This window comes from Petromyzon marinus, chromosome 50 (genome assembly GCF_048934315.1).
Source record: "Petromyzon marinus isolate PM22_M1 ecotype Great Lakes invasive population chromosome 50, UKy_Petmar_22M1.pri1.0, whole genome shotgun sequence".
Lineage (NCBI taxonomy): Eukaryota > Metazoa > Chordata > Hyperoartia > Petromyzontiformes > Petromyzontidae > Petromyzon > Petromyzon marinus.
In genome coordinates, this window is record NC_133716.1 from 1,245,806 (window position 1) to 1,268,270 (window position 22,465).

Genomic DNA, 22,465 nt, shown 5'->3' on the forward strand with positions numbered 1-22,465 from the left:
AACGCCACTCCCCCTTGTGGACGATTCTACCGAGAGAACGCCACTCACCCTTGTGGACGATTCTACCGAGAGAACGCCACTCACCCTTGTGGACGATTCTACCGAGAGAACGCCACTCACCCTTGTGGACGATTCTACCAATAGAACGCCACTCACCCTTGTGGACGATTCTACCGATAGAACGCCACTCACCCTTGTGGACGATTCTACCAATAGAACGCCACTCACCCTTGTGGACGATTCTACCAATAGAACGCCACTCACCCTTGTGGACGATTCTACCGAGAGAACGCCACTCACCCTTGTGGACGATTCTACCGAGAGAACGCCACTCACCCTTGTGGACGATTCTACCAATAGAACGCCACTCACCCTTGTGGACGATTCTACCAATAGAACGCCACTCACCCTTGTGGACGATTCTACCAATAGAACGCCACTCACCCTTGTGGACGATTCTACCGAGAGAACGCCACTCACCCTTGTGGACGATTCTACCAATAGAACGCCACTCACCCTTGCGTCCGTAAGATTTCGGCTCGGTTTGTGTTGGACGTGATTTATGAGGACGCTTCGGTGCCAACCTTGTTGTTGATTGGGAAAGGCGACAATTTTACTGGAATAGCCTCGCCAAGAGAGACTTTTTAATATTTCTATGTTTTCCCAAGCCTGGGAATTGGTGCACGTATGCAATTCGAATGTACATATTTTATGTATTTATTTTGAATCGTGTTTTTGTGTATTGTTTGTTTTTGTTGTTGTTGTAACTTTCTGACACGCCCCGACTGGAGATCTGTGAAAAAGTTATTCGTCCCATGTCTCCGCGATAAATAAAGATGACAATTCTGTAAGACACAGCGTGGTGGCATCATCCTCTCGCGTTCTGACACACTGCATGTGGAGACCGCGGTGCCTAGGAGATGTTAACTCCCTCGCCTGGTTGACAGGAGGTTGTGGGTTCGATCCCGATCCATGACGCCTGCTGCTGTATACATTCGGAGGTTGAATCTTCTCCGTGTGGTCGCGTGTATTTCGCTCCGGGTTTTCCGATTTCCCCCTCCAAAATTGAGAATAAACATCACTCGTTTTGGAGTATTTGGCTGCTATGAATGTCCACACGACGATAAGCAACTTCGTTGAGCTGTCGTCTGTGATAGCCAGGTCGCTTCTGAAAAGGAGCTGTTTCGCTCAGTGGGCCTCACCTGGGAAAATTACAAAAATGCGTTTATAGTTGATCACACACGTTTGGTCACGTGGTAATTTATGTATTTACCTACCGTTTTTGTGAAGTTGTTACTCACCACACTTAGTAACGCCTTGTTCACTTGCTCCTTCTTTGGAGTTCAGCTCCCTTCTCCGATTAAATCGTGTAACTAATAGCAATCGCTTTAGTTATTGCAATCGTGTATTTCTTGCAAGCGATTGGGAGATCCAATTCTAGGAATGACGCAATGTAAACTGTAATTATTAGGGTTATATTTTTTAAAAAATGCAATAACTCGGGTGAATTGACGACACGTACATGGTGGACACTTTATGGAAGTGAAACGAGTGGTCGAGTGACCCATCCACGTGGATTTCTCACAATAACCGTGAGACCATGCGTACAGCAACACGATAAATAAGCATCCCCTGTGATTTTGTGTCAAACTGGGACCCATATTTGAAGGAGAGAGAGAGGATCCTTGCCTGTAACATTGGCAGTTCACCAGCATTGATTAAAGCGAGACTGGCTCTGCTGATGAGACACTGCGTGTCGAAACCGCTCCAAAGTTTTTGTTTGTGTAGAATCAGTGCTGTTGAAATGATCCACTCCAAGAGGGCCGTGTGACCGATGGCTTGTGTCAGAATTACTGGTATTTTTTAAAATCTCTCTCTATATTCTATGCAGAGATGAATAAGCGAAGGAGACGCACGTGTGTGCGTATTCAATTTGTTATCTGTAAGGAATCTTTTTTTTATGATTGCCCCCTCCTGTGCGTGAGTTTTCTCCAGCTTGGTCAAACATCGCAATACGGGATCCTGTTGAAACACAATCTCGAGACTCCGCGAGCCTCTCCTGAATTTACTAATTAAACCCTCCCCCCCCCCCCCACATATTTAACATCACACTTAAAAGGTGAAAGGTGCAGCCCTGCAATTTCTCGCTCACGCCACTGCTGACGCAAGGCGTCTCGACCCGGAGGGAGCTCTCGTTCAGAGACGATTTGCTCTCCTCTTCCCCGTGTGACCAGACGTGTTGGACGAGGTGCGCGTTCCCACACTTCACCCAACCGCACACGACCTGCACGTCACGGCTGCTCGAGCTGAGAAAGTCGCCTCCTCACCCCAAAAATGTTTCCGCTGCCGCAGCCACCGCGAGCTCGAATCGAACCGGTTAATCTCCTCGACCCGGAGGTCCGGAGTTCACCCTCAACGACGCGAGTGGCCGAGTGACTGCGTTATCAGTGGCGTAGTGACTGCATTATAAGCTCAGGGCGTGCGGCAATCGGTCAGGTGGAGGGCCCCAATATTCGATTTGTCTCTTCGCACGCTCGCACCGAGGAGGCTTTTAGAGATCGCGGCTCCTCTCGCCCTCATCCACGTCGCCGTGACGCTCACGGTCTCGGACATTTAACGCTGTTGGGGGGGCGCTCCGTCTTCGCAAAATGCAGCCACTACAGCCTCCGTAGCAGTGCCTCTTTGCAGTATCGCGTTGCTGTTCTAATTAAATGAAAAAGTGGAACGTAAATTGAAGGGGTTTTCATGAACATAAATTAAAACCGCGTTTAAAGTAAGTTGTCTCTCGTTAAATCTTGACTTAAAGCTTTCGTGACTGCAGGAATTCATATTCTTGAGTATTTCGGTAAAGTCACGTAGATAGGTTCAAAGAAAATAACAAAAACGAACTAGGACGTTTCGATCGCAACACAAGCGATTGCTTGTCGCGATCGAAACGTCGTAGTTTTTGTTGTTATTTTCTTTGAACCTCTCTCTGTGACTTTGCCGAAAGACCCAAAGACTATTCGTTCGTTGTTCTTTGACACCGTTGTTGAAAACTTCTCAAGGGGGCCCCAACTCGTGTCTCTGTCCACCTGGGGAGGGGTGGGGGGGGGCACCCCCTGGCTGCCCCCCCCCCCAACGCTGGCCACGCGACTGCCCTTACCGCCAGACGGCACACTTACTTACTCACTTAAAAAAAAAACACTTACCTATACAACGTGTTGACGAAGAAACGTGCACATTTCAACATTTGATTGACCACCGTCAGCGATTTCACGTGGATCGTCACCTCGATCAACTCGCTCAGCTCGGACGGATGAATTCGCGTGGGTGTCGCGGGCGGTCACGCAATGAATGTCGTCCTGCACCGCAAACTCTTGAGCGACACAAAAAAATTACTTGAAAAAGAAAACGCTCCAGCGATTTTGCTCGCTCACCAAAACCAAAAATTCCCACGCTCGTCTTGCCAAATAGTGGCGGCATGACGAAGTCAGCAGAGACATTTTTTTGAAGAACTTGTTTTTTCCTTCCTTTCAACCCCTCCCTTCGCCCGTACCGTCCGACTGACTCCCCCTCTGTGCTTATCTCAGCCAGATAGAGGTATTTGTGTTGTGTTTTGTGTGGTTACGGCGGTCGCTGTCAGTGAGCAGAAAACAACCGAGGCAGCTCGTTGCCGGGAAGGGCGAGGTGGGGAGAATCAAAGGCGGCGCCGCCGCGGTGGCTAGGAGATGTTAATTCCCTCGCTTTGTATACAGGAGGTCGTGGGTTCCATCCCGACCCTGACGCCTGCTGTGTGTTTGGAGTTTGCGGCGTCTCTCTCTCATCATCACGGTGGCTAGGAGATGTTAACTACCTCGCATTGTATACAGGAGGTCGTGGGTTCCATCCCGACCCTGACGCCTGCTGTGTGTTTGGAGTTTGCGGCGTCTCTCTCTCATCATCACGATGGCTAGGAGATGTTAACTCCCTCGCCTTGTATGCAGGAGGTCGTGGGTTCCATTCCGACCCTGACGCCTGCTGTGTGTTTGGAGTTTGCGGCGTCTCTCTCCCCCGTGGCTGTTTGGATTTATTCGCCACTGTTACTGGTCGTGAGCGGGAATCGAACGCGGGTCCCCTGGGTTCGTAGCAATGACTACTACACACACTCTCTCTCTCTCACGGTAAAAACCCATCACGTTGAATTCGTCTGTTGTTACTTCCCTGCGATACTGAACTCGGATGTGGGTGCTGAGTTGTGCGTCTAGGCTATGCGGGTGGGAGGGCAGCCCAGCCCAGCCCTCCACAGCCCACGATTGCCCCTTCTTGATTAGTTTATGGCCATTTGAAGTAAGCCTGGCAAGGCGATTTATTGTTTCTGCTTTCTCTTGTTCTTAGCAACAACAGAAGATTTCCTCTTTATTGTCACCTGAGCGCCCTTCTCATGCTCACACCTTCTGCCGCCGTAGCTGTCCCAGGATGGACACTGCGGCTTCGTGTCACCTTCATATCAAATTCGCCACCGCACCACCACCACCACAAATCCGGCAAACTCCAAACGGTTCACAGCACCCCCCCCTCACACCCACAGGGCGCCGCGGTGGCTAGGAGATGTTAACTACCTCGCCTGGTTACAGGAGGTCGTGGGTTCCATCCCGACCCTGACGCCTGCTGTATATTTGGAGTTTGCGTGTCGCTCTCTCATCATCATCATCACGGTGACGAGGAGATGTTAACTACCTCGCCTGGTTACAGGAGGTCGTGGGTTCCATCCCGACCCTGACGCCTGCTGTATATTTGGAGTTTGCGTGTCGCTCTCTCATCATCATCATCACGGTGGCTAGGAGATGTTGACTACCTCGCCTGGTATACAGGAGGTCGTGGGTTCCATCTCGACCCTGACGCCTGCTGCTGTATATTTGGAGTTTGCGCGTCTCTCTCTCCCCCGTTGTCGTGTGGATTTTTCTCCAGTTCCTCCGGTTTTTCCTTCCACATTTAGAATCAACGTCACCACCACGCTTTTAGAGTCTTTGGCTGCTGTATATTACCACGTGATCAGACGCTTCATGGGGCAATCATTTGTGGCCAGGTCGTTGCTGAAAAACGAGCAACAGAGGTCAATGGACTTTAACCTGTAAAAAAAAGTTTAGAGTTGTATAGTTTATAATTGTATAGTTCATAATTGTATAGTTTATAATTGTATAGTTTATAGTTGTATAGTTTATAATTGTATAGTTCATAATTGTATAGTTTATAGTTGTATAGTTCATAATTGTATAGTTCATAATTGTATAGTTTATAATTGTATAGTTCATAATTGTATAGTTTATAGTTGTATAGTTTATAGTTGTATAGTTGATAATTGTATAGTTTATAGTTGTATAGTTTATAATTGTATAGTTTATAATTGTATAGTTTATAATTGTATAGTTCATAATTATATAGTTTATAGTTGTATAGTTCATAATTGTATAGTTTATAGTTGTATAGTTGTATAGTTTATAATTGTATAGTTCATAATTGTATAGTTTATAGTTGTATAGTTCATAATTGTATAGTTCATAATTGTATAGTTTATAATTGTATAGTTCAAAATTGTATAGTTCATAGTTGTATAGTTTATAGTTGTATAGTTGATAATTGTATAGTTTATAGTTGTATAGTTTATAGTTGTATAATTTATAGTTGTATAGTTTATAGTTGTATAGTTTATAATTGTTTAGTTTATAGTTGTATAGTTTATAGTTGTATAGTTTATAGTTGTATAGTTTATAGTTGTATAGTTTATAGTATATAATTGTACAGTTTTATAGTTGTATAGTTTATAGTTGTATAGTTTATAGTTGTACAGTTTATAATTGTATAGTTGTATAATTGTATAGTTTATAGGTGTAAAGTTTATAGTTGTATAGTTTATAATTGTATAGTTGTATAATTGTATAGTTGTATAGTTTATAGTTGTATATTTGTATAGTTTATAGTTGTATAGTTTATAATTGTATAGTTGTATAATTGTATAGTTTATAGTTGTATAGTTGTATAATTGTATAGTTGTATAGTTTATAGTTGTATAGTTTATAGTTGTATAGTTTATAGTTGTATAGTTGTATAGTTTATAGTTGTATAGTTTATAATTGTATAGTTGTATAATTGTATATTTGTATAGTTTATAGTTGTATAGTTTATAGTTGTATAGTGTATAATTGTTTAGTTTATAGTTGTATAGTTTATAGTTGGTGAGGGGGGTGCTGAGCCCCCCACCCCCCCGCCTTATGACGCCGGAGAACCTCTCCCTCAATCTTATATTTGTTAACACCTTGGTATACGTCGTGGGGGGCGTCCCTGAAAGGTGCGACGACGTACATCGAAACGACGTAAGTCGAAGCGATGCACAGGGCACGGTGGTGGCGGTGGTGAAGGCTGAGAGGCGACGTACAACGAGGAAGGGCGGACGATGCTGTCAGCAACGTGAGCGTGGGGTCGACGCGACGCTGTTCCGGCGGCCGTGTTCATGATAAAGTGACGGAGTTTTTGCCAAAACGTAAAAGGGCGCAGACGTAATTCTGGGTGTCACTGCACTGTAATACCCGGCCAGTATCAAGCGGCCAGCAACAAACAGCACCATCGCTCACTCAATGAATCCAACCACCCCCACGCGTCTTCAACCGGGACGGGAAGACCCGGGGTGGATTTTATTTCTTCCTCCTCCCGGAGCGTCGAGGCCCCGCCACTTTTCTCTTTGATGACACGCGTGACACACACACACACATGTGACAAAGGTCCCCCGTATAGCCTTCAACAGACTGTCGGGGCAAGTGCTGTTAGCGAGCAGCACCTATGAAGGTCGGCATTATGACCCACGAGGGGGTGGGTGGCCAGCACCACGCCCGGCCGCCTTTGTCTCCCTAGTGGCGATGTTTACACACTGCATCAGATGCTCAATTGAGGCTGAGTCGACCTAGGGGAGGAGGCCCAGGACCGGTTCAGATAATCGTCACCGGTGGTGGCCGTGAGCGGGAATCGAACTCGGGTGGCCGAGTTCGTTCCGCAGCATAGCGCTGACCGCTACACCACCACTCCCCACCCACCCCCTACCACACAGACACACAACACAGACACACAGCACAGACACAGAGACACACAACACAGACACAACACAGACACACAACACAGACACAGAGACACACAGCACAGATACACAGCACAGACACAACACAGACACACAACACAGACACACAGAGACACACAACACAGCACAGACACACAGACACACAGCACAGACACAGAGAAACAGACACACAGACACACAACACAGACACAACACAGACACAACACAAACACAGACACACAACACAGACACACAGCACAGACACAACACAGACACAGACACACAACACAGACACACAGCACAGCCATAGAGACACACAACACAGACACAATACAGACACAGAGACACACAACACAGATACACAGCACAGACACACAACACAGACACAGAGACACACAACACAGACACACAGCACAGACACACAACACAGACACACAAACACAGACACACAGACACACAGCACATACACACAACACAGACACACAACATAGATACAGAGCACAGACACACAACACAGACACAGAGACACAATACAGACACACAACACAGACACAAACACAGACACACAGACACACAGCACGTACACACAACACAGACACACAACATAGATACAGAGCACAGACACACAACACAGAGACACAATACAGACACACAACACAGACACACAAACACAGACACACAACACAGACACAGAGACACAATACAGACACACAACACAGACACACAAACACAGACACGCAGACAGAGGCACAGAGCACATACACACAACACATACACACAACACAGACACACAGCACAGACACACAGACACAACACAGACACAGAGACACAACACAGACACAGAGACACAACACAGACACACAAACACACAGCACAGACACACAGCACAGACACAGACACACAGACACACAGACATAGAGAAACAGACATACAGACACACAACACAGACACAACACAGACACACAAACGCAGAGACACAACACAGACACACAGACATACAACACAGACACAGAGACACACAACACAGACACAGAGACACACAACATAGACAGACACACAACACAGACACACAGAGACACAACACAGACACACAGACACACAACACAGACACACAGACACAACACAGACACACAGCACAGACACACAAACACATACACACAAACACATACACACAAACACAGACACACAACACAGACACACAAACACAGACACAGAGACACACAACACAGACACAGAGACACACAACACAGACACACAACACAGACACACAGACACAACACAGACACAGAGACACACAACACAGACACACAGCACAGACACACAAACACATACACACAAACACATACACACAAACACAGACACACAGACACACAACACAGACACACAAACACAGACACAGAGACACACAACACAGACACAGAGACACACAACACAGACACACAACACAGACACACAGACACAACACAGACACAGAGACACACAACACAGACACACAGCACAGACACACAAACACAGACACACAGACACACAACACAGACACACAAACACAGACACAGAGACACACAACACAGACACAGAGACACACAACACAGACACACAACACAGACACACAGACACAACACAGACACGCAGATACACAACACCGACACACAGACACAACACAGACATAGACACACAACACAGACACACAAACACAGACACAGAGACACACAACACAGACACAAAGACACACAACACAGACACACAACACAGACACACAGACACAACACAGACACACAGATACACAACACCGACACACAGACACAACACAGACACACAACACAGACACACAGACACAACACAGACACAGAGAGACACAACACAGACACACAGCACAGACACACAACACAGACACAACACAGACACAGAGACACACAACACAGACACACAACACAAGACACACAGACACAGAGACACACAGCACAGACACACAACACGGACACACAGACACAACACAGACACAGAGACACACAACACCGACACACAGACACAACACAAACACAGACACACAACACAGACACACAGCACAGACACACAACACAGACACAACACAGACACAGAGACACACAACACAGACACACAACACAGACACACAGCACAGACACAACACAGACACACAGACACACAACACAGACACACAGCACAGACACACAGCACAGACACACAGCACAGACACACAGACACACAACACAGACACACAGCACAGACACAACACAGACACAGAGACACACAACACAGACACACAGCACAGACACACGCAGGCATGAGAGCACACCCCCAGCAGCAAGCCAAGCCAATGGGGAAGTGCAGCTTGCACCTCGCCCATCTTTGATGTCAATTGGCTCTGGGCCCAGGAAGAAGACGCAGCCTCCTCCTCCTCCTCCAGGAACACCGCCAGTGGCATCCACCCCCAGCCCCATCGTCGTTATGTTAATGAGGCAAGCGTGGCCCCATATAAAGCGCAAAGGGGGGCCTGGAGCGGGGAAGACATTGAGCTGGGATGGCGTGGAGGTGACTCCTGCTGCTGCTGCTTCTGCTGTTGTTGGTGCCACCACTCCTGCTGCTGCTTCTGCTGTTGTTGTTGGTGCCACCACTCCTGCTGCTGCTGCTGCTTCTGCTGTTGTTGGTGCCACCACTCCTGCTGCTGCTGCTTCTGCTGTTGTTGGTGCCACCACTCCTGCTGCTGCTGCTTCTGCTGTTGTTGGTGCCACCACTCCTGCTGCTGCTGCTGCTTCTGCTGTTGTTGGTGCCACCACCACTCCAGCTGCTGCTGCTGCTCTTGCCGCTGGCTGTCCGGCCGGTGACATCGAGGTGAGTGCCGTTGGTGGGTGTTTGACGCCTCGAGTGACGGCGGTCTGTTGCCGAGTCGGAGCGAGTATCAGAGACGTGCGGAGACTCGGAAGGGGGAGATCGCGAGGAGGAGGAGGCCACCATCAGCTACCACGAAGGAGCGAGCGAGTGAGCGACAAACACCTCGAGTTGCACGGAGACAGAAGACTCCGTGGGGGACAGTCGACTTGCCTCGTGGTGCCTCGTGTGCTCCGGCACGTCTGCTGAGAACCGCGCTCCCGACGGACATCAACTATCTGGCTCTCTGTCTGTCTGTGTGTGTTGTTGTTGTTGGCGTGAGTCTGCTACTACACGGACACAAGCATCTACTTCCAACAACAACAACAGCAGCTGCAGCAGCAGCAGCAGCTGTAACCGTATCGGCAACACCAAACAGCAGCCAATCGCGTAGGGAACGAATGGAAACTTTGAGTCTCCCGGTGAGTTTTGCAAACGAGATCTGACCGAGAAGATTGTGTTTTGAAGATCGCCACCCAGCACCCACCCACCAAGAACAACAACAACAAGGCTTGCTGTTAAAGACCAAGCCAGGGTGGTAACACCACCACCACCACCACCGCCTCCTCGCCCGCCGTGTCACCACCGCGCGTCTCATCACCCCGCGCGCCCATTGACCTCTCCCCTGCGGGGGTCACGAAGAGAGCGAGCGGAGAAGTCCACAACCACCACCACCACCACAACCACCACCACCACCAACCACCACCACCATGATGAACAAAACGGACTTGTTCCAGCAGGCAGTGCGCTCGGGTAACGCCAAGGAGCTCGAGAGGCTGCTGCTGACGATGGGAGGAGGAGGAGGAGGCGGAGGAGGAGGAGGAGGCGGCTGCTGCGACGAGTTCAACGTGAACTCGTTCGGGCCCGAGGGCCATACGGCCCTGCACCAGGCCGTCATCGACGGCAACCTCGAGCTCGTGAAACTGCTCGTGCGCTTCGGGGCCGACACGCGGCTCGCCAACCGCGACGGCTGGAGCGCCTTGCACATGGCCGCGTTCGCGGGCCACCAGGACATCGTGCTCTACCTCGTCGCGAACGCGCGCTGCAACTCGGCGAGGCCCTGACGGCTCCTCCTGGCGCTGGTGGCGTGGCGGTCGGGGGGTCACGCTGCGGAACCGGGGACCCCCCCCACCACCCACCCACCCACCCACCGCCTCCTCCGAACGTCATCGGTGGACGATTATCTCCGAAGCGGTGACGGGCCTCCGGCTAGGTCGACTCGGCCTCAAATGGGTACCCGGTGCGGTGTGGTATAAACGTCGCCACTGGGGAGACAAAGGCGGCCGGGCGTGGTGCTGGCCACCCACCCCCCTCGTGTGCCGTGCCGGCCTTCATAGGTGCTGCTCGCTAACAGCACTTGCCCCTAACAGTCTGCTAAGGCTACACGGGGGATCTTTGTTTTGGGTGTTCGGTGGCCCGACCTGATGGTGGCCGTCCGTGATTGGCAGCTGACCGAGCTGCTGCTCGGCCTGATGCTGCTGGTGCCCACGCTGGTGAAGATCGTGGTGGTGGTGGTGGCATTGGTCGTGAAGTGGTGGTGGTGGTGTGGATGGGACTGAGTGGTTGTGATGCTGTTGGTGATTGATAATGTTGGAGGTGGTGGAGATGAACGTGATGACAGTTGTGCTGGTGATGGTGGTGGTGCTGGTGACGAATATGCATGCCGTGGTTATGACTGAATGCATTGTGATGGTGACTATCGTGGTGGTGGTGGTGTTGGAGACAACTGCAGCAGTAGTTGATGGCGGTGATAGTGTTGAAGTAGCGATTGAGGGGCACGGCGGTGACATTTGCAAGGCGGAGGATGATGATGATGATGGTTGTGTTGAAGATCGTGACAGGGGAAAGCTGCAGGAATCATTTACGAGGAGCTTTGTCGACAAGGCGGTGACTTTGCGATGGTTGTTTTTGCGTATGAAACCTTGAACTTCTTTCGCACCGTACGTCGCCAACCGCGCTAATCGCAGGTGCCTTCTGAGCTATGATGCGTGCCCTCTCTGTCTCTCTCTCTCGCCGGTGGCGTGACCTCTGGATCGGCAGGTTTGGGAGTCTCCCCACGATGCTGCTGATTGGAACTCTTTAACAAAAATAACAATGTGAGAGCGTAACAGCTGTCAATACTGCTTTTTCGAGATGATTTTTTGTTGTTATTTTTTTCATTAATTTTGCTCACGGATTTTTTCTCCTCCTCCTTTGCCCACCACGACACCGAGCCGCGCGACGCCGTGGCTCAAGGGGACATTGCCCGGCAGAGTCGGACACCACGAACTAACTTGCTACCGCTACTAGCGCTACTACGACTACCTCGCATGTACAATGTGAACGCCTGAGACAGGGAGACGGCGAGAGAGAGAGACACACACACGGAGGGGACATGTTGAGCGAGCTCGGCAAGATGGGACATTGCTCAGCACGTCCCTTCGAAATGGTTATCTGTGTGTGTGTGTTTGTGTGTGTGTTTGTGTGAGTGTGGGGAGCGGTAGTGTAGCAGTTAGCGCGCTGCGCTATGAACCTGGCGACCCGGGTTCGATTCCTGCTCGCTGCCAATACCAGTGGCGATTATCTGGATCGGTCCTGGGCCTCCCCTAGGTCGACTCAGCCTCAAATGAGTACCTGGTGTGGTGTGTAAACATCGCCACTGGGGAGACAAAGGCGGCCGGGCGTGGTGTTGGCCACCCACCCCCTCGTGCGCCGTGCCGGCCTTCATAGGTGCTACTCGCTCACACCACTTGTCCTGACAGTCTGCTGAGGCTATACGGGGGGGTGGATCTTTGTCTTTGTGTGTGGTAGTGGTGGTGGTGTTTAGGCCCTTTGCACGTTGAGCAAAGACAAGGCTCAAAGTGCACCTAGCCTGGCACAATCGCCGTGGTGACGTACCCGCAACTTAAGTGGCGGACGGTGGTTGTTGTTGTTTATGCCCGCCTTACGTTTTAAGTATCGCGGCGAGACGAGGATTGGGAAGGAGTGACGCGGTGCGTGGTTTGTGTTGATATTCAATCGTGGTACCGAACTAGTCTCCGGATTGTAAGACGGACTTTTTTCCCAAATATTTGAAAGCAAAAGTCTAGGGGGGGGGGGAGGGGGGCGATGTGCCTTCTAATTCGGTAGGTGCACGTGAGAGTGAGTGCGGTGTGTAGTAGACATCGCCACTAGGGAGACAAAGGCGGCCGGGCGTGGTGCTGGCCACCCACCCCCTCGTGTGCCGTTCCGGCCTCTATCGGTGCTACTCGCTAACAGCACTTGCCCCTACAGTCTGTTAAGGCTTTTGTCTTGTGGCTAGATCTGTACAATTTAACACTGGCTTTCGCGACCAATATCATCCATAATAGAGGGGGGGGGGGGGGTTTGGAGATCTGTACAAGTTTATTTGACACCGGTCACGCGTTCGCGGGCGGTGGGAGGGAGAGGGGGGGGTCTTACTTTCCGGATTATAATCCGCAGCATGCGGTATCTGGTACGAGGCCAGGGGAGCCGAGGCGGTGGGGGGGGGGGCGATTTACAGATGAGTTGTGAAAGGTCGTCCGTGCCCTGCGCCGTTGAGTTGGGTCGAGTCGAGCGGCACCGCTGGAGCACTTTGACACCACACAGCGCCTCCGCTTCCACGTCGAGTCCCACGCCGTCCACGGCGGTGGTGGTTCCGTTGCTTGACGAGCTACCCCGGGAACCTGGCCCGCGTGAGTTCGATGTCCGGCCTGCGGGTAAAACGATCAGTGGCCAGCGATGTCTGTCTGTAAAGCGGTTCTGCTGGACAACCCCCACACACCCCATTCTCTTCTATCCCCTCGCCCAGCCACCACAAGCCGTGTTGACCAGGGGGGTCAGGGTGAAGAGCGAGGAAACAACACAAAGCCTTCCGGCTTTCCTCCAGCAGTTGGCTTATAAAGGGTCGTAAATTATTATCGTCTAAATAATAATAATAAGTGTGCGCGTGCTTAAATTGATCAGCGCAAACATCGAAACCTTTATCTCGACTTCAAGCGGCGTGTGGTTACAATGCCAGGAGTTTGGTCAAGCGCTGTTAACATCAATTAGCTGGGGTCTTGTTTTAAGTACAACGTTATAACTTGGAAAATTTCCACCCCCCCCTCCCACCAGAAAAAAAGCCTTAAGATGCCACACCTCGTCATGGCAACATGTCTTGCGTGTGTATGTTGCTCACTACAACATTGGGGATGGTGTTAGGCCACGTGCAGGCGTCACTGGGTAGGGGTAGGCATCTGGCAGCAGGTTGACAAAAAGGGCTGTAGATGATGATGATGATGATCATCATGTGAAATACACGCCCGAATTAAATCCTTGATAACGCAGGAGTAGCATCAACACGCAGACATTCTACAATTTAAAACGAATTTCTTTAGAACTGAGTTTTGTGTTTAGTTTGTTGTCCTTCCCCCGCACCTCCGATTGGCGCGGTGGGCTGTGTATGTGCCGTGCTCATCCCGAGGTGCCGACTCGTACGTGGCCAACATGCAAACGAATTTCACAATGCAATGGAACACTTGAATTGTAACCTCGCTCGCACGTTGGTCGGTCTTCCCTTCCCTTGTTGTTACTCTGCCGCAATTGACCACTGCAGGGTAACGCCGGAGGGTCACGCCGCTGGGTCACGCCGTGGGGTCACGCCGTGGGGTCACGCCGTGGGGTCACGCCATGGGGTCACGCCGCTGGGTCACGCCGCTGGGTCACGCCGTGGGGTCACGCCGCTGGGTCACGCCGTGGGGTCACACCGTGGGGTCACGCCGTGGGGTCACGCCGTGGGGTCACGCCACTGGGTCACGCCGCTGGGTCACGCCGCTGGGTCACGCCGCTGGGTCACGCCGCTGGGTCACGCCGCTGGGTCACGCCATGGGGTCACGCCATGGGGTCACGCCGCTGGGTCACGCCACGGGGTCACGTCGCTGGGTCACGCCGCTGGGTCACGCCGCTGGGTCACGCCGCTGGGTCACGCCGCGGGGTCACGCCACGGGGTCACGCCGCTGGGTCACGCCACTGGGTCACGCCGCGGGGTCACGCCGCTGGCGCCTCCCGTGGCGCAGGCGGAGACTTGTGGGCTCCTCGTGGCCGTCTGTCGCTCTCATTCTGTCGCAAAAAATATTGTGCAGCCGCGTGACCATTAAATATTGCAAACCGTTTCTCATTCCCGCGTGACATCCGCGTGGATTTTCATGCTTTTGTTCATTAGCGTTATCGCGTGACGTTTTAGGGCAAATGGGGATGTTAAGGAAGCGGGTGTTTGTTGTCATGCTATGTGGCTTCGATTCGACATGATTTAACGTTGGGTTAGATCGCCATGTAGTTATCCCGTCGTGGTTTCTTTTACGACAACCCTCCACCACCCGACCGACGCAGAGCCAATCAAATCAAGTTTGTCGCGCGTCAGCGGGCAGGGAATGTCATCGGTTAACCTACACGACGGACTAACCCGAAAACAAAATAAACCAAATTACGTTTAGCAATACCGGCAACGAAAGGCTGCGTGTGCAATGAGCACCCGCCTCTTGTGTGTGTGTGTGTGTTTTTAAATAAATCGGTACAGAAAATAATAAAAACGTGAACGTCGCAGAGTGAATCAAAGCAAGCCACGAGACGAATGAAAATGCCTGTGAAACGATGTCCACCGTTGCCCATTCATTCGAATAGAATTGCACTGTTGAAATGAAATACTAAAAAAGATGGGCATTGTGACGGCTGAGAACCTCGGGGTGGATGTGTGTGACATTGACACGCTTCTTGAATAACGGGGTTTGGGGTCTGTGGTTACAGTTCTGATGGTTTACAGATGACTCGGGTCGTTTCTGTGTACAAATAATGATTTTTTTTAAAGTTATCTTGAGCGTGTGACCGGGACATTACTTGAATGTCGACCTCGCTTAATTTGCAAATGAACCAAGGCCATTGAAACTTTGGTGATATCGTAAAGGGTTGCGGATTTTTTTTTAAATTTGTTGTTAAAGAGAGGGGATATGTCTTGACTACGTGCTGCTGCTGTGTAACACCCTCCTCCGATGCGTTGTTAAAGTGTGGTGTTGTGTTTTAAAAAAAAACTGTTTTTGTTTTAGTTTTTATTTTGCCTTTGGTGGGGCACGTGATTCAATGGGCAGAACAATACCCCTTGCAATCCGGTGTCCCCCATGATGATGATCATTGAGGCGGTTGTGAAGTGTGCGATGATGTAATTAAAACGTTTTCTGTCGTCAAAAAAATATGAGATTAAAATCGTATGGGTTCCTTTTGCATCGCAGCTACTTTGTTTTATACGATGTTTGTTATTTTGTATTGTCCACTACCTTGTGCCAATATGTACAAAGTGTCAAAAGAACGTTGCCGACTTTAAACAAACATTAATATTCGGGGCGGAAGGGTGGCCAACGCAGCAGTGATGATGATAATAACTCGCACCTCGCAGCAAGGAACCTGGGTTAGATTCCCGACTCGGGCGCCTTTCTGCGCGACATTCCTCTGCTCTCCCCTCCCGGCTCTCAGTGGGGGGGTCTCTTCGTGTTTGCTGATTGTCCCCCATAGCTACACAAACTAAACAACTGGAATTGGCCAGAACATCTCATTTGGGATGAGCCGCAGCAATATCGCGCCCCTCTCTCCCCCTACCGTGACAACTTGGCAGGACCCTCTTGAGATTCGGCGAATCTTTGCTGGGCAAACAAACGGCGTCAACAGCATCATCATCATCATCGCCATCATCGCCAAAGTGAATTACGAAGCAACTCGGGCGCTCGAGTTGTGGAGAGACCGAGCCGCTTTGGACGGTGGCGACTGGCCGTGTGCGGTGCCAATAAAGTTCAACTCACGCGCGTTGCCCACTGCTCGCGCGCCAGCTTGGTAATCGACTCCGCTTTGTGGTATCGGCACAGAGGTGGTGGTGGGGGGGGGGGCTGGGCTGGAGAGGAGAAGCGCCTGCGCTAGGGCACGCGTTTTTGCGCCATCACCTCGCCGCTGTAAGTCGGCACACGAAAGCGCGGCTGTCGATGCACGTGGAGGCAACGCCGTCGGGCGGTCTGCTCACGTCTGCTCTGACCCATAACGCCCCACGGTAACGCGTGGTGAGTTTGTGCACGAGGGGGAGAAGACGTGTCTTCAGGCTTGTGGCATTTCGGAAAGATGGACACGTGACGTGCTGCTCAAACCACTCGCCGTCGCTCAGTCGCCTCCTTAACGCTCTTCTCTCGCTACGACTGCCACGACAACCATGGTGACTGCTCCCGTGAACTTCACTCATTGGTTCATCCTCCCAAGCCGAGGACTCGGTCTACCAGCCACTGACCGCTTCATCTCGTACGCAGTGTGTTCAACCACCACCATCACCACGCTGCAGGTCACACTAACACACACACTCACTCATCCACTCACTCGCCCACTTACCCACCCACCCGTTCACCCCACCACTCACCACGCTGCAGGTCACACTAACACACCCACTCACCCACTCACTCGCCCACTCACCCACCCACCCGTTCACCCACCACTCACCACACTGCAGGTCACACTAACACACCCACTCACCCACTCACTCGCCCACTCACCCACCCACCCGTTCACCCACCACTCACCACACTGCAGGTCACACTAACACACCCACTCACTCATCCACTCACTCACTCGTCCACTCACCCACCCACCCGTTCACCCCACCACTCACCACACTGCAGGCCGCACACATCCATCCACCCCACCACTCACCACACCGTAAGCCACACACACACTTCTCTAGCACTGCTTAACTTTGGAATTCCCTCCCAACATCACCATCATCGCCCCTTCTCCAAAGCACTTTACAGCAAAAAACACCATTTGCTCTTATCTATTAGAACTTTGATAATAGTGCAGATTGTTGCTGGCCGTTGGACGTGTTGGGCCTTTGGTGCCTCTGCCAATTAACTGCGTTTACAATATAAAAAACATGTAGACAGAAGCTGCTGTACTTTCAATTCCGCCAGGATGGCAAAATGTCTCAATCGGAAACTGGCCAAACATTCTGGGCAGGACCCTCACTGGGAGAAGAACAAAACCCCCGATTCTCGCGGAGCGATTTCCGCGGCAAATACTAAAGGTGGTTTGGAGAAAGACAAACTATGTTTGAGCTCATCTCAACAATCGCTGGGGCCACCATGCACCGTGTTTGTTTAAGCAAAGCGAGGATCCATTGTTCACGTGAGCAGGGTGGCTGTGTGGTGCTGGCCACCCACCTCCTCGTGTGCCCACGTGCCGCCCTTCATCGGCGCTGCTGCTGCTGCTACTCGCTAACGGCACTTGCCCCCAGCAGTCTTCCGGGGGACTTTACGGGGGATCTTTGGAATGTGCGGCTGTGACGAAGTTTTCCTCCCTCGGTTATTGAACAGCAGCATCAGCAGCTTCTGTTACGTAACACAAATACGACGTAATAAAGAAGTTGTTTTTCGTGTGTAGATCGCGTAAATATAAATGTGTGGTTAACCCATGACCACCACCACCCGGCACATGCAATTAGTCAGGGTTGTCACGTAAACAAAACGTGCCGCTTAGTAACTGCGACTCATTTACATTGTCGCGAGCTAATCCCAAAAAAACAACCTCGATTATGAATAATATTGGTCACTAAAGTCTCCTGCGTATTGAATGACAAGATAATGCCAACGTGTCCGAGCCATAAGTGCGGGATCGCGGGTTCAAATCGTGGGATCGCATGCCAGAGATTTCTGCATCATAGAGTAATCGTCATTTTCACTTTCGAAATTAGCCATCTTCCCCCAGAGGTCGCAAGGTGCTGTGCACAGCTAAAACACACACAACATGACACTAAGCATCTTTGGTTCTTTCGGTAAAGTCACGTAGTTGGAAATAAAATAAAACAAATCACGACGTTTCGATTGCAGCACAGGCAACCTTCATCAGGTGGGAACAACCACAGCAAGAAGAAATTGCTTGTACTGCAATCGAAACATCGTGATTTGTTTTATTTTATTTCTACCTACATGACTTTACCGAAAGAACCAAAGAGAGTGTGGATTCCTGCAGTCACGAAAGCTTCAAATCAAGAATGACACTAATCAATAAAACACACGCGCATCGCCTCCAGCTCTCCCCGTCAACCCTCGTTCCACGGCAGCAGCAGCAGGAGGAGGAGGAGGTCGCTCCATCTCGGCTGCTCCTCTCGAGGCGTGTGGAATTCTCTTCCTCTTGAACTTCGTGCAGTCGCCACTGCTGCAGCTGCCCTCGTTCAAGCCGAGAGACGTCACTTGCACAGAGCTCATCACCACCCCCCCCTCCCCCACCCTGTGTCGCGGTTCTATTCACAAGCGACGACAGATATACGGTAAGTCCTCGCTTAACGCGTTGGTGTTCACACCAAAACAAAATATTGTGTGTAAATAAAAAACACATTTTATTACCTCTTGTGTGTACGCTGCATTGCTGAATTAACATTGAGTTGCCATTAAGTCCCCATCATGCATTCGGCAGCCCCAAACATTCTTCCTCACCGGCCACCCATTTTGTGTTGTTGGACCCAGCCAGCCCCCCACCCCCAATGTGCCCAATGAGATCCGCACGGCAACTTGGGGCCCGGCGCGTTCACAAACGCCTGGGCTAACTTCTCGTCCCAGTCCGTCACTGTGCGCCATGCAGCCTGCCGCTACACAAACTCCCTCTCTCTCCCCTAAGCCCCCTTCGTCGTGGACAGCACACAGCGACATTGGCATTTAGCTCCTGAAACACATCGCCGCCGCCGCTGCTGCCATCATGTGCAATAATGAGAACCCCGAGTGACGATGCTGAATAAAGTTGCAGAGGCAACCGCGCTAATCGCACCCACGGGTAGCGCGGTTGGCTACTTACGTACGGTGCCAGAGAAGTCCACCATACGTACGTACACACGGACGACATGCTCAGAACATTCGTCCCATCGCGTCCCATGCAGCATATGACGTTCATCCATTGCAAAAACAATGGTCGACGTTCGTTATACGACCATCGGTCTCGTTCAGTGCAGAGAGCTCTCCCACCACCGTGAGGGTAACTCGGTTCGCGGATTGTTGGCAAACGCCGCTCGGTCAGATCACAACCCGACAGCTTTAGTGCTCAGCCAGTGCTCTCTTGAACATTTCCTCGGGCAAGGACTCACATGGGGAAACAATCACTTTACTGTCATGCTCCTTGGTCCTGGAATGAATTATAAACGATGTGAAAACTGGAGAAGAGGGTATCACCGTCTGACTTCAAAGCTCTGATAAGAAGAACATCTCATTGACCATTGTAAATGTAACGTGTCGTATTCTGTGTGTGTGTGTGTGGTGATTTATTTTTGCTGACTTCTTGCCAGGTCCCCTTCGCAAAAAGAGATCCGTTTTAACCTTGAGGGTTCTTTACATGGATAAATTAAGGTGAAATTAATTAAATAAACATAGGCAACCCTGGAATTGCAGGAAAGGGAAAGCATCTCACTTGTTCTGTAGCTTTCGTGACTGCAGGAATCCATACTCTTTGGTTCTTTCGGTAAAGTCACGTCGGTATAAAATAAATCACGACGTTTCGGGCGCAACACAATATACCGACGTGACTTTACGGAAAGAACCAAAGAGTATATACAGTGAGGGAAAAAAGTATTGATCCCCTGCTGATTTTGTACGTTTGCCCACTGACAAAGAAATGATCAGTCTATAATTTTAATGGTAGGTCTATTTGAACAGTGAGAGACAGAATAACAACAACAAAATCCAGAACAACGCATGTCAAAAATGTTATAAATTTATTTGCATTTTAATGAGGGAAATAAGTATTTGACCCCTCTTCAAAACATGACTTAGTACTTGGTGGCAAAACCCTTGTTGGGAATCACAGAGGTCAGACGTTTTTTGTAGTTGGCCACCAGGTTTGCACACATCTCAGGAGGGATTTTGTCCCACTCCTCTTTGCAGATCTTCTCCAAGTCATTAAGGTTTCGAGGCTGACGTTTGGCAACTCGAACCTTCAGCTCCCTTCATAGATTTTCTGTGGGATTAAGGTTTGGAGACTGGCTAGACCACTCCAAGACCTTAATGTGCTTCTTTTTCAGCCACTCCTTTGTTGCCTTGGCCGTGTTTTGGGTCATTGTCATGCTGGAATACCCATCCACGACCCATTTTCAATGCCCTGGCTGAGGGAAGGAGGTTCTCACTCAAGATTTGACGGTACATGTCCCCGTCCATCGTCCCTTTGATGCGGTGAAGTTGTCCTGTCCTCTTAGAAGAAAAACACCCCCAAAGCGTAATGTTTCCACCTCCATGTTTGACGGTGGGGATGGTGTTCTTGGGGTCATAGGCAGCATTCCTCCTCCTCCAAAAACGGCGAGTTGAGTTGATGCCAAAGAGCTCCATTTTGGTCTCATCTGACCACAACACTTTCACCCAGTTGTTCTCTGAATCATTCAGATATTCATTGGCAAACTACAGACGGGCATGTATATGTGCTTTCTTGAACAGGGGGACCTTGCGAGCGCTGCAGGATTTCAGTCCTTCACGGCGTAGTGTGTAACCAATTGTTTTCTTGGTGACTATGGTCCCAGCTGCCTTGAGATCATTGACAAGATCCTCTCGTGTAGTTCTGGGCTGATTCCTCACCGTTCTCATGATCATTGCAACTCCACGAGGTGAGATCTTGCATGGGGCCCCAGGCCGAGGGAGATTGACAGTTCTTTTGTGTTTCTTCCATTTGCGAATAATCGCACCAACTGTTGTCACCTTCTCACCAAGCTGCTTGGCAATGGTCTTGTAGCCCATTCCAGTCTTGTGTAGGTCTACAATCTTGTCCTTGACATCCTTGGAGAGCTCTTTGGTCTTGGCCATGGTGGAGAGTTTGGAATCTGATTGATTGATTGCTTCTGTGGACAGGTGTCTTTTATACAGGTAACAAGCTGAGATTAGGAGCACTACCTTTAAGAGTGTGCTCCTAATCTCAGCTCGTTACCTGTATAAAAGACACCTGGGAGCCATACATCTTTCTGATTGAGAGGGGGTCAAATACTTATTTCCCTCATTAAAATGCCAATCAATTTATAACATTTTTGACATTCGTTTTTCTGGATTTTGTTGTTGTTATTCTGTCTCTCACTGTTCAAATAAACATACCATTAAAATTAAAGACTGATCATTTCTTTGTCAGTGGGCAAACGTACAAAATCAGCAGGGGATCAAATATTTTTTTTCCCTCACTGTATATCTCACTTGTTGGCAAGCTAGGCCAGACGATCTCTCTCGCCCGTTGTCGTTCAGTGGCCTATCAAACCACCCCACCACATCCACACCTCCAGCACTCCCCTCTCTCCATTGTTTCGCGAAGCAGCAGCAGCAGCAGACAGCCGTCAGCCCCCACCGCCGGCCCTCGCCACTTCCTCGGCCGCGCGTGCGCAGTTCGGGTGATGCGCGTGCCGTGGAATTAAACAGAAAAGTAAATGTTGAGCGTCGCCAAAGACGATTCATGGGGAGTCGATCATATAACGCCATCAAATCGCCAGGATGTGCGAAACAGACTTCGTCTCTCCGTTCG

General features: G+C 50.3%; 1 protein-coding gene across 1 annotated transcript; it reads left to right on the top strand.

Moving 5' to 3' along the window:
* The first annotated feature begins 9,478 nt into the window (after positions 1–9,478).
* On the top strand, positions 9,479–16,186 carry LOC116953264 (notch-regulated ankyrin repeat-containing protein B-like). The gene has a single exon (XM_032973322.2). The coding sequence runs from the start codon at positions 10,663–10,665 to the stop codon at positions 11,014–11,016; it is 354 nt and encodes a 117-aa protein (XP_032829213.1). The 5' UTR covers positions 9,479–10,662; the 3' UTR covers positions 11,017–16,186.
* The last annotated feature ends 6,279 nt before the right edge of the window (positions 16,187–22,465 follow it).

Excerpts from the sequence above, each read along its gene's own strand:
- LOC116953264 (XM_032973322.2), top strand. The coding sequence starts at position 10,663 with ATGATGAACAAAACGGACTTGTTCCAGCAGGCAGTGCGCTCGGGTAAC.